Source organism: Nyctibius grandis, chromosome 5 (genome assembly GCF_013368605.1).
Source record: "Nyctibius grandis isolate bNycGra1 chromosome 5, bNycGra1.pri, whole genome shotgun sequence".
NCBI classification, from domain to species: Eukaryota; Metazoa; Chordata; class Aves; order Nyctibiiformes; family Nyctibiidae; genus Nyctibius; species Nyctibius grandis.
Window position 1 is genome coordinate 36,369,959 of NC_090662.1, and position 13,372 is coordinate 36,383,330.

At 44.8% G+C, this 13,372-nt stretch overlaps 1 protein-coding gene across 1 annotated transcript in view; it reads right to left on the reverse strand.

The window, feature by feature from the left end:
• Window positions 1-1,773, reverse strand: part of NELL2 (neural EGFL like 2) — a 160,950-nt gene extending 159,177 nt beyond the window's left edge. Inside the window, exon 1 of the mRNA XM_068401726.1 lies at window positions 1,488-1,773. Within this exon, the coding sequence (XP_068257827.1) occupies window positions 1,488-1,773 (286 nt within the window). The remainder of the gene's footprint in view (window positions 1-1,487) is intronic.
• Window positions 1,774-13,372: the final 11,599 nt, after the last annotated feature.

Genomic DNA, 13,372 nt, shown 5'->3' on the forward strand with positions numbered 1-13,372 from the left:
AACTCAGAACCGTACCTTAAAAATTACAGCTATTTTAGGAAACAAACCCCACACTCACACAAATGTGTTGCCATTCTAAGCAGTCACCCTCTTCACAGATGACCCTGTTCTGCAGCCACAAGCCCACCACGGATGTTTAAAACCAGCATGTGTCAGTGTTTCTGAATACATATGCCCATGTGTCTCCACGTTAATGTCCATAGTGACACATGCTGGCTGTACTGGGGAAGAACACCGCTAGAGAGATCACCTTAAAATAAAAAAAAAAGGTAAAAAAAAAAAAGCGCCTTTGGCAACTATTAGCTTTTGATAAATTATCTCATTAATGCAAACATGAAAAAGAAAATTCCCTTTCCAGATTTTATCTCCCTTGAATTATAACTCTTCTGTATAGGAAACACAGCCTCTTGCCTGTTGCACTAGAAATGCTTTCAGATCCGAGCTGAAACTCCTGGCATGACACAAGAAGCCAGCAGTCAAGTCCCCCTATTTTAAAACTACAGGCTGATGTGGAGATTTGCTCTTGCTCCACCAGATGTTGAACCATATTCCTCACTCTTGTTTAGTCACGTTTCTAAGGAGCATTTCATCATCTTTCAGAGAAGGTACTTGCTTTTAAAGGCCATTTTCAGGATTTTTTTTTTTTAATTAATTTTTTTTCTGAAAGTGTTCTTGACTCCAGCTTCATTTAAGGTGTCAGTACATTATTAAAGTGTAATTCAAAAATACACTGAAAATGAGCAAGTGTAGGCAATGTAACCTATGCCAATAAATTCAACTACCATTGAGAGTTAGTTTACAGTCTTTTATGAATTACAATATAAGAAAGTTCAACTGTTTTTTAATAAGCCTCCTAAATGTATTTTTGAAAGATGGAATAAGACTACTATTTTATTTCTATTCCCAATATGAACAAAAAAAACCCACAATCACCAGTACTAAAAGAGACTAAAACTTCTTCTTTGTTTCTCACGAGGGGTATGACATAGAAGCTCACAAGGGCCACTTTTCCTTTGTAAAAAAGGTCGCCTGGCTTCCAGCCATCTGGCTCACTCCTCCGGGGCAGTTTATTTCAGCATTTTGCTCAATTCGTATGAAACTTTGAGTGAACATTTCCTTAGCTGGAACTGGGGTATGCTTAGTGTTTCCCAAGTAAAGCAGAAGAGTGGGTGGTGCTATTATTCATCACTGCACCCCACGACTCACAAAACAAGCCATCTGCCATCCCCGTCCCTGCTGGACTTTAATTAAGCGTCTACTCAAAAAAAAAAGGGGGGGGGGAGGTGACAGAAAGAAAAGCGGTTGCAGCGGGGTAGAAAAAGACTGCAAGAAAAGCGGGCAGGAAGGGAAGGGAAAGGACCTCGGGTGCTTCAGGAGCGGGCAAAACCTTCGCTGTGGGGGGCGGGCGAGCCCCCCACGCGCTGCACAGGGGCCCGACCGCGGCCGCCGAAGTTGAGCGGGGCCGAGCGGGCTGGGGGCGGCCGTACCTGGGAAGAGGAAGGCTTTGCTTCCGTTGTGCAGCCCCGGCACCTGGCGCACGCCCTCCGCGGAGCCTCCCAGCTGCAGCTCGGACAGCACGTCGATCTGCAGCGAAGGGTCCACGCCAAAGCCTGCAACTGACCCAGAAAGTCCCGTTATCCCACCCGCCGACACCGCAACTTTCCCAGTACCCGCCGCCGCGCCCCGCACCTGCGGCCGCCCGGGGATCGGGGCATCGCCGCCGCGAAGCTCCCCCGGCCCCGCTCCCGGGTGCCCGCCCGGCGGGTCCGGCATCCGCCTACCTGGCCCCAAGCAGAGGAGAAGGCAGAGTGTGCTGAAGCGGATGCCAGACTCCATGGTACTCCGATGCGCTCAGTCCATAGCCCCCCACCTCCGGCTGCTGCGGGTGAAAAACCTCCAGGGCAGAGGCTGGGTCCCTCCCCGCCTCTCACCGGGAGGAGCGGACCCCCCGCCGCCCCGCAGCGCGCATCACGGCGGGCGCCGCACCGCCCTGCCGCCGGCCGGCGCACACAAAGGCGAGGGCGGGGGGCGGGCAGGCAGCGCAGCCCTCCGCCCGCGGGCAGACAATGGGGGGAGCCCGCCGGAGCCTGCCGCTGCCGTGCGAGCGAGGCCGCGGCAGCCAGGAGGAGGCGGCGGCGCGCCCGTGCCCCGCAGCTCCCCGCCCCGCGGCTGAGGGCCGCCGGCGCAGCCTCCGCCCGAGCGCTCGTCTCCTCCCCGCCGTCCAGCGGGGACAACGGGGCCGGCGGGTGGGGCCGCCGATTTATGCCGCGGCCGCAGGAGCCGCCCACCACCTTCGCCGGGCCGGGCAGGGCCGGGCCGGGCCGGGGGTAGGCACCGCCCCGCCGCCCCGTCCGCCGGTGGATCACCGGGCGCGGAGGGGAGAGGGACCCGCCGTCGCGGGGGGGCTCCGGGCTGGGAAGTTTGAGGGGAGCCGCCGGGGAGCTTCGCAGGGGGCAGCGGCAGGGAAGGCCGGGGGCAGTGGCCGGGCTGCCCCGCGGGAGGCAGCGGCTGGCAACGGCCGGGCTCGCTGACGGTGAGCCCTCGGGGCGCTCCCGGGCCGCCCCGCGGGGCGGCCTCCGCGCTTTGCTGTCGTCCGCCCCGGTTGAAGTCACCGCTTGAATTCCCATGCCGAGGTGATGCCGTCCAGGCTCTGGCGAAACCTCAGCCTGATCTTTGAGCAGGAATAAAAATAATTCGGGGGGGGGGGGGGGGGGGGGGGGCGGGGGGGAAGAAACCAAGACGTTTCCAGTAGTTGACTAAGATGGGAGTGTGCGAGACACAGCCGCTAGCACAGGGCGCTGTCAGCCGCAGGTTCCCTCTTGCCCTGTCGTGAAGGACGATTTTACAGCAACACAGCGGTCCTGTCCTCGGTTCCTGAGCAAACCCTCCTCCTCCCCAGCAAGTGACATTTCTGTGCTTTACTTTGTGTGCCTATAAAGGGGGCTAAGAATAGCCTTATTCTTCCCTTCCCTTTCATAGACTCCTAATGTGCAAGGCAGAAATGACTTGTTGCCAGTTTGTCAAATTCTGTGAAATAAAGGATTGGGTTTTGTTTTTTTTTTCTAGTTTCACATGCATATCAGTAAGACCCTGATGTCAGCTGGTGACTCCAGTATTGTTTATTGACCTCCCCCAAATTCATCCTCTATGATCATTACAAGTACTAAAATCTTTACAAGTAACCTTTACAAATCTTTCACAATAATAATTCCAAAGGCTAAAAGGAAGAAAGTATTTTTTCCCTTTCTTTCTTTTTTTTCAAAGACGACCATGGGAGCCGATGGTAAATGTCCTTTCCAGGCCAGATTAACTAACTGAGATCCTAAGCAATGTAAAAAGCAATCACCTTCTTTCGTATAAGAAAAAAAAAAAAGAGAGAGGAGTGTCTAAAGATGAAAGTGGGAAAATGCAATCCATCCCTCAACCTGAATCCACAACATGGGCATTAGAACGCAGCTCCAGCATGCCCCACCACCCATGTCACCCTCGGAAGAGCTACAGGCTTCTCCTCCAGGTGATAGAGCAAGTACAGCCCCATGAGAGGTGCTTCTACAGCCACTTCCCATTGCAACTTGTCTGAAAACCAAAAAAGGAGTCCTGCTGCTGGTACCAGCTGTGTAACTGGTCACACGGTGTCCCTGGTGTTATATCTTGCATAGGCAGAGGAGATAGTGACATCCCACCCCCATTCTAATCAGCCGAGCACCTCTTCTGCACCAAAACTTTGTCTCCAGCCTGTCAGTGACGTGGAACTGTCCTTCTGAACTCATGAAATCCACTGGCTTCCAGAGCAGTCTAACGGACCATGTGTTTCCTTGAGGGAGTTAATGGACCACAGCCACACATCAGTGATTGTTTTCATGCTATTTCAATCACATTGGTTACAGATAACTGAACCAGAAGCAATTAATTTGAGAAGAAATAGGTTCAAAATCTAGAGCAATAATGGTGCATAATGAGCCCCACCACCAGTTGAGTCAGGCACACAAGTGAATAAACCAAAAGCAGCAAACATTTATTTTGAATTCTTTGCATCTGCCAGCAGCCACTGACAATTTCCATTAGCAGGGGCTGCCAGAGTGGAGTAAGCATGTAAATCGGGTGGAGTCCGCCCCTTTGATAGTACATTTCTCTCTCAATAGATCTCCGGGGAGTGGCCGCTCATCTTCATGTCACATACATGAAAAAACACTCAAAACACCATCCAACCTGCTTTATCTATTCCCTCTTACCCATGTGGAGCCCAGGGCAGACATTATACACATTACACAGAGCTGTGTTTCTGCTATGTGAGATGTCAATAGTGACATAGTTCAGCTAATCAAGAAGTAAGTGAACAGCAAAATGAGAATTTCTACCAATACAAGGAATACGATACTGATGATCAAATCTTTCAAATAGTTGGCTAAACCTTATATGTATTTCTACCCATGGAATCACTTTCTGATCACTTTAGAAACATACAGTTTTGCAGTCTTTCTGGGCATGTCCTTACTCAAATCTGGATATTATGGAAATACCGAAATGAAAATGGGTTTTATGTCTTCAGTTGGCTGGAATGCTCTTCCCTTTGATGGAAACCATGTCTTTCATCCAAGAGATCGACATACGCATCATATTGAGTTTCACTATAATCTACTCCACACATGGCAAAGGGTGACAGACCTAAGAAAGTGGTACCATGTGCAAGAAACACTTATTGGTGAAAGCACAATACTCCAGTGCTTTCTGTATTAAGGAAGGTGCCTGTCTAAAGCAGCCCATTCCAGATATTAACCTTTAAGGCTCTCAACAAGTTTCAAGGCTCTCTAGAGTCTAGATGTCTCAGAGGTATCTTTTTTTTTTTGTGAGCTAAGTTAGTTCTGATCCCTACTAAGATAGTTCTGATCTCTACAAACGTTAGAGGTAGGATTGCTCAAGGAAACATTTGTAGGATGCAAGGCTCATCCTTTGCACTGACTATGGGACTTCTCCCGTGACTTTCTTCAGAATACCACCTGGCCATAGGTATTACCACATCTACAGTGAAACAGCCTTCTCTTTACGAAACCTCTGGGATAAAATGACACACTGTAATTCCACAGCAATGGATATACCAACAGTACCATACGTACAGTTTGTCCAAGTGAAAAGGCTTTCTGAGGATCTGACTTGGACTTGGTCACCAAGTCTCCTGGAAGGGGTAATGGCCCTGGTGGTGATGTCCCTGCCTGACACGGAGGTGAGCTCACTATGCTTTAGTCACACGAGAAGGAGCACACTGTGTAACACAACTTTGATGCTCTGTAATACAACTGACTTAGAAACAGTCTTCTGGTTGTCAGTGTTTCAATTTCAATGAGATTTTTTGATTAAATAGATATCATGATATCAACACACTCCCCTTCACCAAAACCCCTACTAGATCCTGAAAAATAAGTAGATATTCTGAAAAATTACTAATATTCATAACAATTTTCATACCAAATGAAGAGTTAAGGGCTGTGTTATAAGCCCCAAATTCATGAATGATTTCATTGCAAAGGGAATCTCATATTAATTACACTCACATTAATTATATGCTAATAAACTGAACCAAGTAAAGCTCTTAAAGCATGCAGATGACAATTCTGCACTGGGAAAGCATTACCGCTCTTACTGCAGCTTCTCTGGATCTATTTATTTTTAAAGAAAAATATGAATCTCTTATTCACAGTAGTTTTACCCATGTATTCCTATGCCAGAACCTGGAATGTCTGTGTGCATTTAAGAAATACATACGGAATTGTCACTGACCTACTTACAAAACACTGATGCAACTTCTTTTCTAAGAGTATGGAAAACAGTCTTCCTTATATTGCAAAACACACATAGTTGTTTACTCAACATTATAGTGCTTTAATGCAGCATTTATACAGAAAAATATTTGTAAAACATGATGTTCCGTAATTAATACTTTTTGAAGTGGAACAAGGAGAATAGTCTGTTGTCATAGAGAAGCAGCTTTTTAATTTGAGTAAATTTGATACTGCTGGGGATGAGGGCTTTTATTAGTTACAGTCAGGGAAAATGCAGGCAAATTATGCTGTGGCGGTTTCTGTTAATACCCTTCAATGTAGACTTCTGTCTGCACCATTATATCATTATGATCCAGATTTTCCTTCTACAAAAACAGTGGTGTGTAAAGACCATACAGCTGTTGTGTGATGTGTAAAAGGCCACACGGGACTAAGGTGAGACCATGAAACTCATTTTCACTTGTTCTCTAAATGATGGCTTCAACAGCGAGGAGCAAAGCTGAGATGCTGTTCTTGAATAAATCTCAGGTGCTTATTAGTTTTTTCTTGCCAGCTTCCTGATCAGCTCTGGGAACTTGTCCTGTGGCACCCTCTCCCTCCAACACATACACCCATCTATTTGTTTCTATAAAGATGATTTACTTTTGCTGCTGCATTAGCCTCCTCACAGCTCCCTACTTGCATACTCGTCTTCTCCTGATTCCCCAAATGCTTTCTGCCCTTTAGCAGCTTTCCCTCACACAGGTGCTCTCTCTCCTTCCCCCTCTTTCTCACACACAAATGTGCATGCACACTCATTCCTTTGCTCATCATCTCTGTGCAATTTATCAGTCTTGCAGCCTCCCCTAGGTGAGAGATGGTATCTGTATTAGTGTCCTGTGCATTGCAGCTTTCCCGTCTCAGAAATGCACTCTGCCTTTCTGACCAGGAAAGCCTCAAAGAACTCGGGATTTAAATACACCACTTGGCTAAGACCCAGCAGAGACTGTCAGAATGACTAAGCTATGTAGTAAGGGGAAAACCAGGGGAGGCGCGCTCACGGGTGCTGGGGTACGGACCGGAGTAAGCTACACGATCTCAATGTGAGTATGGAAGCTTCTCGTTTATTAACAAAGAAAGCAGTGGTTATATAGACTATGCATATGTTAATCACGCGCCCCGATCGCACTTGTGATTGGTCCATAGGTTTACATATTCAGAGCCGTGACTGCCCCCCGCCTCACGGATGTAGTTTGCTTCCCGCGAAGCAGGCACCACGAGGTTCTTTGTTCTGCTCCGTGCAAGGGGAGTGCAAGGTCGCTAGCCCTGGGCTTAACCCTTGCTCAAAGCCTGGGTTGCTCAGACTGCTCAGTGGCACAAGATCGTGCCCCTTCTCACTTAACCAAACCTCTACAAAGCTACACACCCGACCATGACAGTACCAGCCCAGTTAAAATGCCTTGGCATCAAAGGCGTTCCTCTCAAGCACGCATCAGCTGAAGAGACATCACCCATTTTAGTTATAGTTATAAATGTTTCATACAGATTTGATATTGCCCCACTTGTAATTGCAAAAATTACTTACCGTCAGAAAATAGAGCTGCAAAACAAAGGCTATAGCTATTTAAGGAACACATTTTATACCATCTTCACTTGAGGATACTTCACATCTTGTACCTGAGGTTGCAGCTTTGAAAAGTGGACTGATGCAGTCAGCAGTGGAGAAGCAGCACCAGGAGTGGTGGAAATTACAACGTGGTGGTTGTTATGGCCGCATTCTTCTGAGTGCAGAAAGAGAAAAAGAGGCAATTACATTAATGAGAGACAAAGGTATTTTTCAGAAGTTTTCCCAAAGATTCTTGTTTGATTCAAGGGCAAGGAAGAAAGGCAGTAGTAGTGCAGGATGTGCTCTCTTTTTCCCAAATTTGAAACTTGAATCTTTGAAGTTGCAAGGTGCCCACATTAACCTTCCTTGCTAGAGTCTTGGTGTTTATACTGGCTTTATTTTCTTCCTCCGAGAGGGTGCACATCCGTTTGATGTAAGGTGGAAGTGCTAGACTGCCCTGCTGGCAGCCTTCACACATTATGATGCCTAAAAATGTCTTTTCACAGAAAATGTCAGCTAGAAGTGCTGGCGTTGTATTTGGCACATGGAACCACATGAAGTAAGAAGAGGATAGTTCATGATCATGATTTAATTATCTCAGTTCTGTCAGTCCAGACCGCAATAACAATTAGGGAAGATTAGAGTTAAATTACCTTGACCTAAGTGTGCTCTGTGTTTTGATCATTTTGCCATCTGAAGTATTACCCCCTATTAAAAAATGGATCGGCATATCCATCACAAATATTTATGATAACAAAGTTGGCATGGAAAGACTTTAATCATCTGGTATGTTTTACTCTTGTAATAAAGAAAAAAAATCTACACAGTCCATGCTGGATCCAGACACTGGCTGGAGTACAAGTCCCTGAAGAGGGTGGGCGCAATTTTTTTCTTCTTCCACCACCTAATGTAACATAGGAATTCCATCTGCAAGTACCAAAATGGAAAGAGCATTTCTGACAGTAGAAGACTCTCTACTGTCGAAAACAAAGGGAAAACAAAATCCAGTAGCTGAGAAGCAAATCAGAACAAATCCATACTCAACAGCAGAATCTGTTCATGAGTGCAAGGGGCTCGATGAATTCTTCAGGCTTTATTTTCATTAACAGCAGATGCCATTTTAAAGAACGTGCTGTTCTTACAGGTTTGACACAGATATTAAGGGGTGACATTTACCGCTTGCTGTGGTGGTCGGAGTCAGTGGAGAGATTCCAGGCAACTTTGGATCAGGGACCAGATCCAGACCCCATCCCCGGACCCCATCCCCAGACCCCACTCACCTGCAAAGCATGGCAGACACTTGTGGTACTGGGCTCTGCTTTCCTTCTCGTGTGCACAAGCTGCCATATCAACAAATTCCCCAAATCCAGCACAGATAATTGCAAAGAAATCCAGTCTGCCTGGTGTGCCATGAGTGGGACTGCAGTGGAACAGAATATTAATACTTGTCATACATCCATTTAGCTTTCGGTTGAGCAAAGCTGGATTTTGGCTCACGCATTGTAGAGAGAAGAAAAAAATAGTTTAAAACGTGCTTGTGATCTCAAAGGTACAAATTTAACAGTTCCTAGTATAGCCTAATTATTTCAGCAATATCTGGAGAGAAAGTTTCACAGGATCTCTTACACTGCCTGACAAATAATAGGCTTTTGATGTATGCAGTTTTCATACCCAAAGGCACATTTATTGGGCAAACTGGAATAGCTTCAATGATTCTATCAGTCTATCAGATAATTAAGAAGACCTTTAAGTAGTGTAGCATTGTGTAGTAGCATAACACATCATCAAACTCCAGTTCTTAAAGGACCTTGGATTTCTACTGCCTAGGGAGAAAAAAGTAGAAGACTGGCAACAACCTGGGTGATGAGGGGCTTGTCTACACTTTGGTGCAGACACCTAAGCCGTATCAGCCTCTTCTGCTGGGAGATCTATAAAGACTTGTTAGCTTAGATGCTGTGGTGCTGGGACATGGCGGGTAGCTTCTGGAGCTGAGGAGGCAAGTTTGAACAGCACTGAGCTCTGGCATGGCAATGTCTGGGGACTTCTGAACCCTGCTTCACTGCACAGGCTAAACATACCCAGTCTCATCAAATCTTCCTGCCGCTGAAGGGAGACCTCCTGACTTGCATCATCAGGAAGAAGAAATGCACGCTGTGCCTTGGACCACGCTTCACTGGGTTAGTCCTACAGATGAAGTAAAAGAAATCCCAATTCCAAAGAACCAGAACCAAAAGTCTGGTAATAAATTTGATTGGCAATTCCAGAGTGTACATGTACATCATGTACTTTAAAATTTGTACCATTTTAGCATTGCTTTTTAAGCCATAAAATTAGAATCCTCTGTTAACTAATATAGCTAAATTATTACTGAAGATGATACTAAATGGATTCCATTATTCCCTTTTTTGAACAAACAAAAGGAAGAGAAAGATTTTGGCCCATATTTTCTTAAAAATTAGCATCTATAGACAAATTCTAACACATCTTTTAGATCCCACTCCTTGTGACCCTAATAGCAAAAATGCACACAAGGCTAGGAGCACCAGGTTCAAGTACCTGCTTTGTCTGATTACAACATGCGCTTCAACCTGTCTTATCTCTATTGCTAGCTAGCACCCAACTGTTGAGTTATTTCTAGCAAAAAATTATTTCACCATAAAATGCTTGATTAGTCCTGATCTACGTGGTCTGTTTTTCAACAGTCTGAACACTAGACATTTCTCATTAACATCACTTGCAGTTTTACTCTTTACTTGTTCAAGCACAAGTACAGCTAGAGATCCTGTATTTTAACATACCTGCTTGGCTATGGGAGTTAGATTGTTAGTGGGGACAGGTGGCAGTCAATAGCTTCAGTACCGAACCACTGATGGAAAAACAATTTTAGAAGCTGGGAATTCCTTACATTCTTGGTTTTGAATTCTAACAACAGCAGTGTAACCTTAAACATCTAAAATAGCACCAGTGGTTTCTTCTTGGATGGGCAGGAGGATTCAGGAGCCAGGCATGCTAAATCACAGGTGTGTAAGCAGCAGAAAGGTACAGAGATACAGGAGGGGAGGGTTACTGGCGGTTGAGAAGCCAGTACCCAGTTGGGAAGAAATGAAGCAACTGTGAATAAGTAACTTTTATTAGAAGGGAATATAAAAAGACGTTCAATGATGATCAGGTTTTTAGAGGAGGATAAAGGTAGGAGTTCAAGTGTGCCACCTAAACCTCTGCAGGGGACTCAGGGTGTGTAGGAGAAACTGATGGTTAGCACACAAATTCTAGATCCTAGAAAAACAAATCCAGGGCTGTAAACACACCACGTACCTGTGGATCAAAATGGGTACGCATGAAGAAATACTGTGTGTAATAGGATGTCATTAGCTTAGTAACAACAGGGTTTGGTTCAGAGAGTATGATCCCAAATACAATAATTAAGATGAGAATAATTACGATACCCCTATTTACATGAATATGTCTCTTGAAGCTTATAGAATTACAAGTATGGGTGAACAGAATCACATTCAGGCTAAATAATTGAAGCTATATGCAAAATATCATTTTTTAAATAAAATATCAGTATTTAAAACAGGACTTTTTCTTCCAGCGAAATAAGTATTAAAAAAAATGTGATTCATAACTTCAGAATGGAAACTATTTATAACCTGTGCTTTAGCAGATCTCTACAGTTTGGAACAAAGGAACAAGGGAAGGCACGGGATAATTAAATGGTAACATTCAAGGATTAATTTTGATCACCAAAGAGTCTTTCAGGAATGGATACCCAGTTAAATGAGTGCAAATAAAACAGAAGATTTGGCAGGCAAGATGCAACTCATACAGTAAGATGAAGCTCAGAAAGTACGCACACAGAGTCAAACACCCAATGACAAAAAGTGATGCAAGTAAATCACATATGGAAAGCTGACTATTATACAGAGTCTTACTAGACTGCTAAGTGTAAAGTAAGAAAGCACGGGGTGAGAAAAGATTGCAGTGAAGGTAAGTGATTTATTTGGGTGTCAGAAAAGAAGGGCTGGGGGTGAATCTTTACTCTGAAGTTACGTGTAATGATGTGAAAGCCCTGTTGGATAAAAGATATTAAAAATATCCGTGGTGTAACCACTCCAGAAATATATGTTCCAATAATTCATGGTACCAAATGGAATTCATTGGAGATTCATTGAAAATCCTGAGAACGAAACACAATTCCAGCCTACCATAATTTATCATTAAAGATATGTAATTCATCATTCAAACAGTCACTCTGCTGGATAACTGGAAAATGGCCAACACTGTGGCAATCTTCAAAATAGCTCTTAAGACTGACCCTCAAAACTGAAATCTAGAGAATCTTAATTTATTAACGGGGAAAATAGTTGAGAAAATCATTTAAAATAGTTATAAAACACCTACAGGTGATATGTAGGAGAGAGAGAGAAAAAAATCAGGATGAATAAATTGCAAGTCAGCACAGATCAGCAGAGATAAATTGATGTACTTACCAGTGACGATAAATTGTGCTTTCCTAACCTGTTCAGATGTTACAAAGAGTTGGCAAAATATTGACTAAAAGAGAATCACGGGATATGCATTTACAGAGACATTTGATAATATCATTCACACGAGGCTTCTAAGGAAACTCAGTAACCCTGGGGTAGGAGATAAGGTCTTTGTTACAGGAAAAAAAGAGAGAGAAAAGGATGGGGATGAATGGCAGATGATTGGGATGAAAAGGTGGTAAGAGTGTGATGCCACAGGGACTATACCAGAAGATCACTGCTAGGATTAATTCCACTCTTTCTCTGGGCCCATCTATTTATTAATGACCAGGAAGAGAGGGAATACAATGAGATGGCAAAACTGCTGACAACACAAAGCTGTTAAATTAGATAAAACTAAGGTGTCTGTAAATAACTCCTGGGACTTGTTGCAAGGCTAGCAACAGGAAAGGAAATGATGTTCAGCATAAGCAACTGCAGAGATATGGCCATAAAACAAACTGCTTGAACCGCTTATACTCATTAATGGGGTCTGAATGAATTATGGGAGAGCCTTGCTGATTTGCATTTGTGAGAGGACAACTACTACATTTTGTTGCTTATTTACAACTAGAGAGAGTATTTTAAAATAGCGCATAGTACAAAGTATCTTCTGTTCATCTATTTAAATTGTATGAGCTTCATTTTATCTGGACCCTTCCTAATCTCTAAGTAGTGCTCAATACATACGGTGACATACCACTGCTGGGAAGGGCAGTGTCTGCCTTGCTCTTCATAGCTAAGAAATCTTGGCAAGCAGATGGCTCTGAACGGTGGGGCCAGCTAAGCAGTCTGTCATAGCTTCATTTCTTCACCCAGTCTCAGAGCCAGAGGACTCCTGCTGCAGGAGCTTTTATATCTTTTCATAAAAAAGACCGACGACATGCTAAAGATAGCCTCTGCTTACACAGGGCGAGCCAGACTGTGCGTGGAGGAAAATGAACAGCCTGTACTTATTGCAAGATATTTTTCACAGATTACAGTGCTGATGGGAGGGGGTTTGCTGAAAGCTCCCGTTGAACAATCCACTGAAACATGGGTCTGAAAAACATGAAAGGCAGAAGCAAGAGGAGGAAAATGCTAGAGGTGCACTGAAAACCTTACACTGAGCTCAAGACTCCTTTTTTCCTTGCACTGATGTAAATGTGGAGTAGCTCAGCAAAGTCCAGCAGACAGATGACTCAGCAATAGGGCTGCAAGAGAGAGTAGCGTGGGGATGGACCAGCACTTGGGTACCGAGCTGTTGTTGGCGGTACCCAGTCCCACAATGTGGACGCTGCTGGCATCTCCATCACTCCTGCGCAGCCCTGTGGGTCAGTTCAGCCCTGAGCAGGTGAAGAGGGTGCAGGTGACAGGCACGGGCTGATTTCCCAGCACTACAAGAACACTCTACATGCTTTCCCTATTATCCTGCTGTAGCCAACCTCTAATGAATGAAAGGAAAGGAAACATTTCCCCTTCCCCCATAATGAAGTTATACA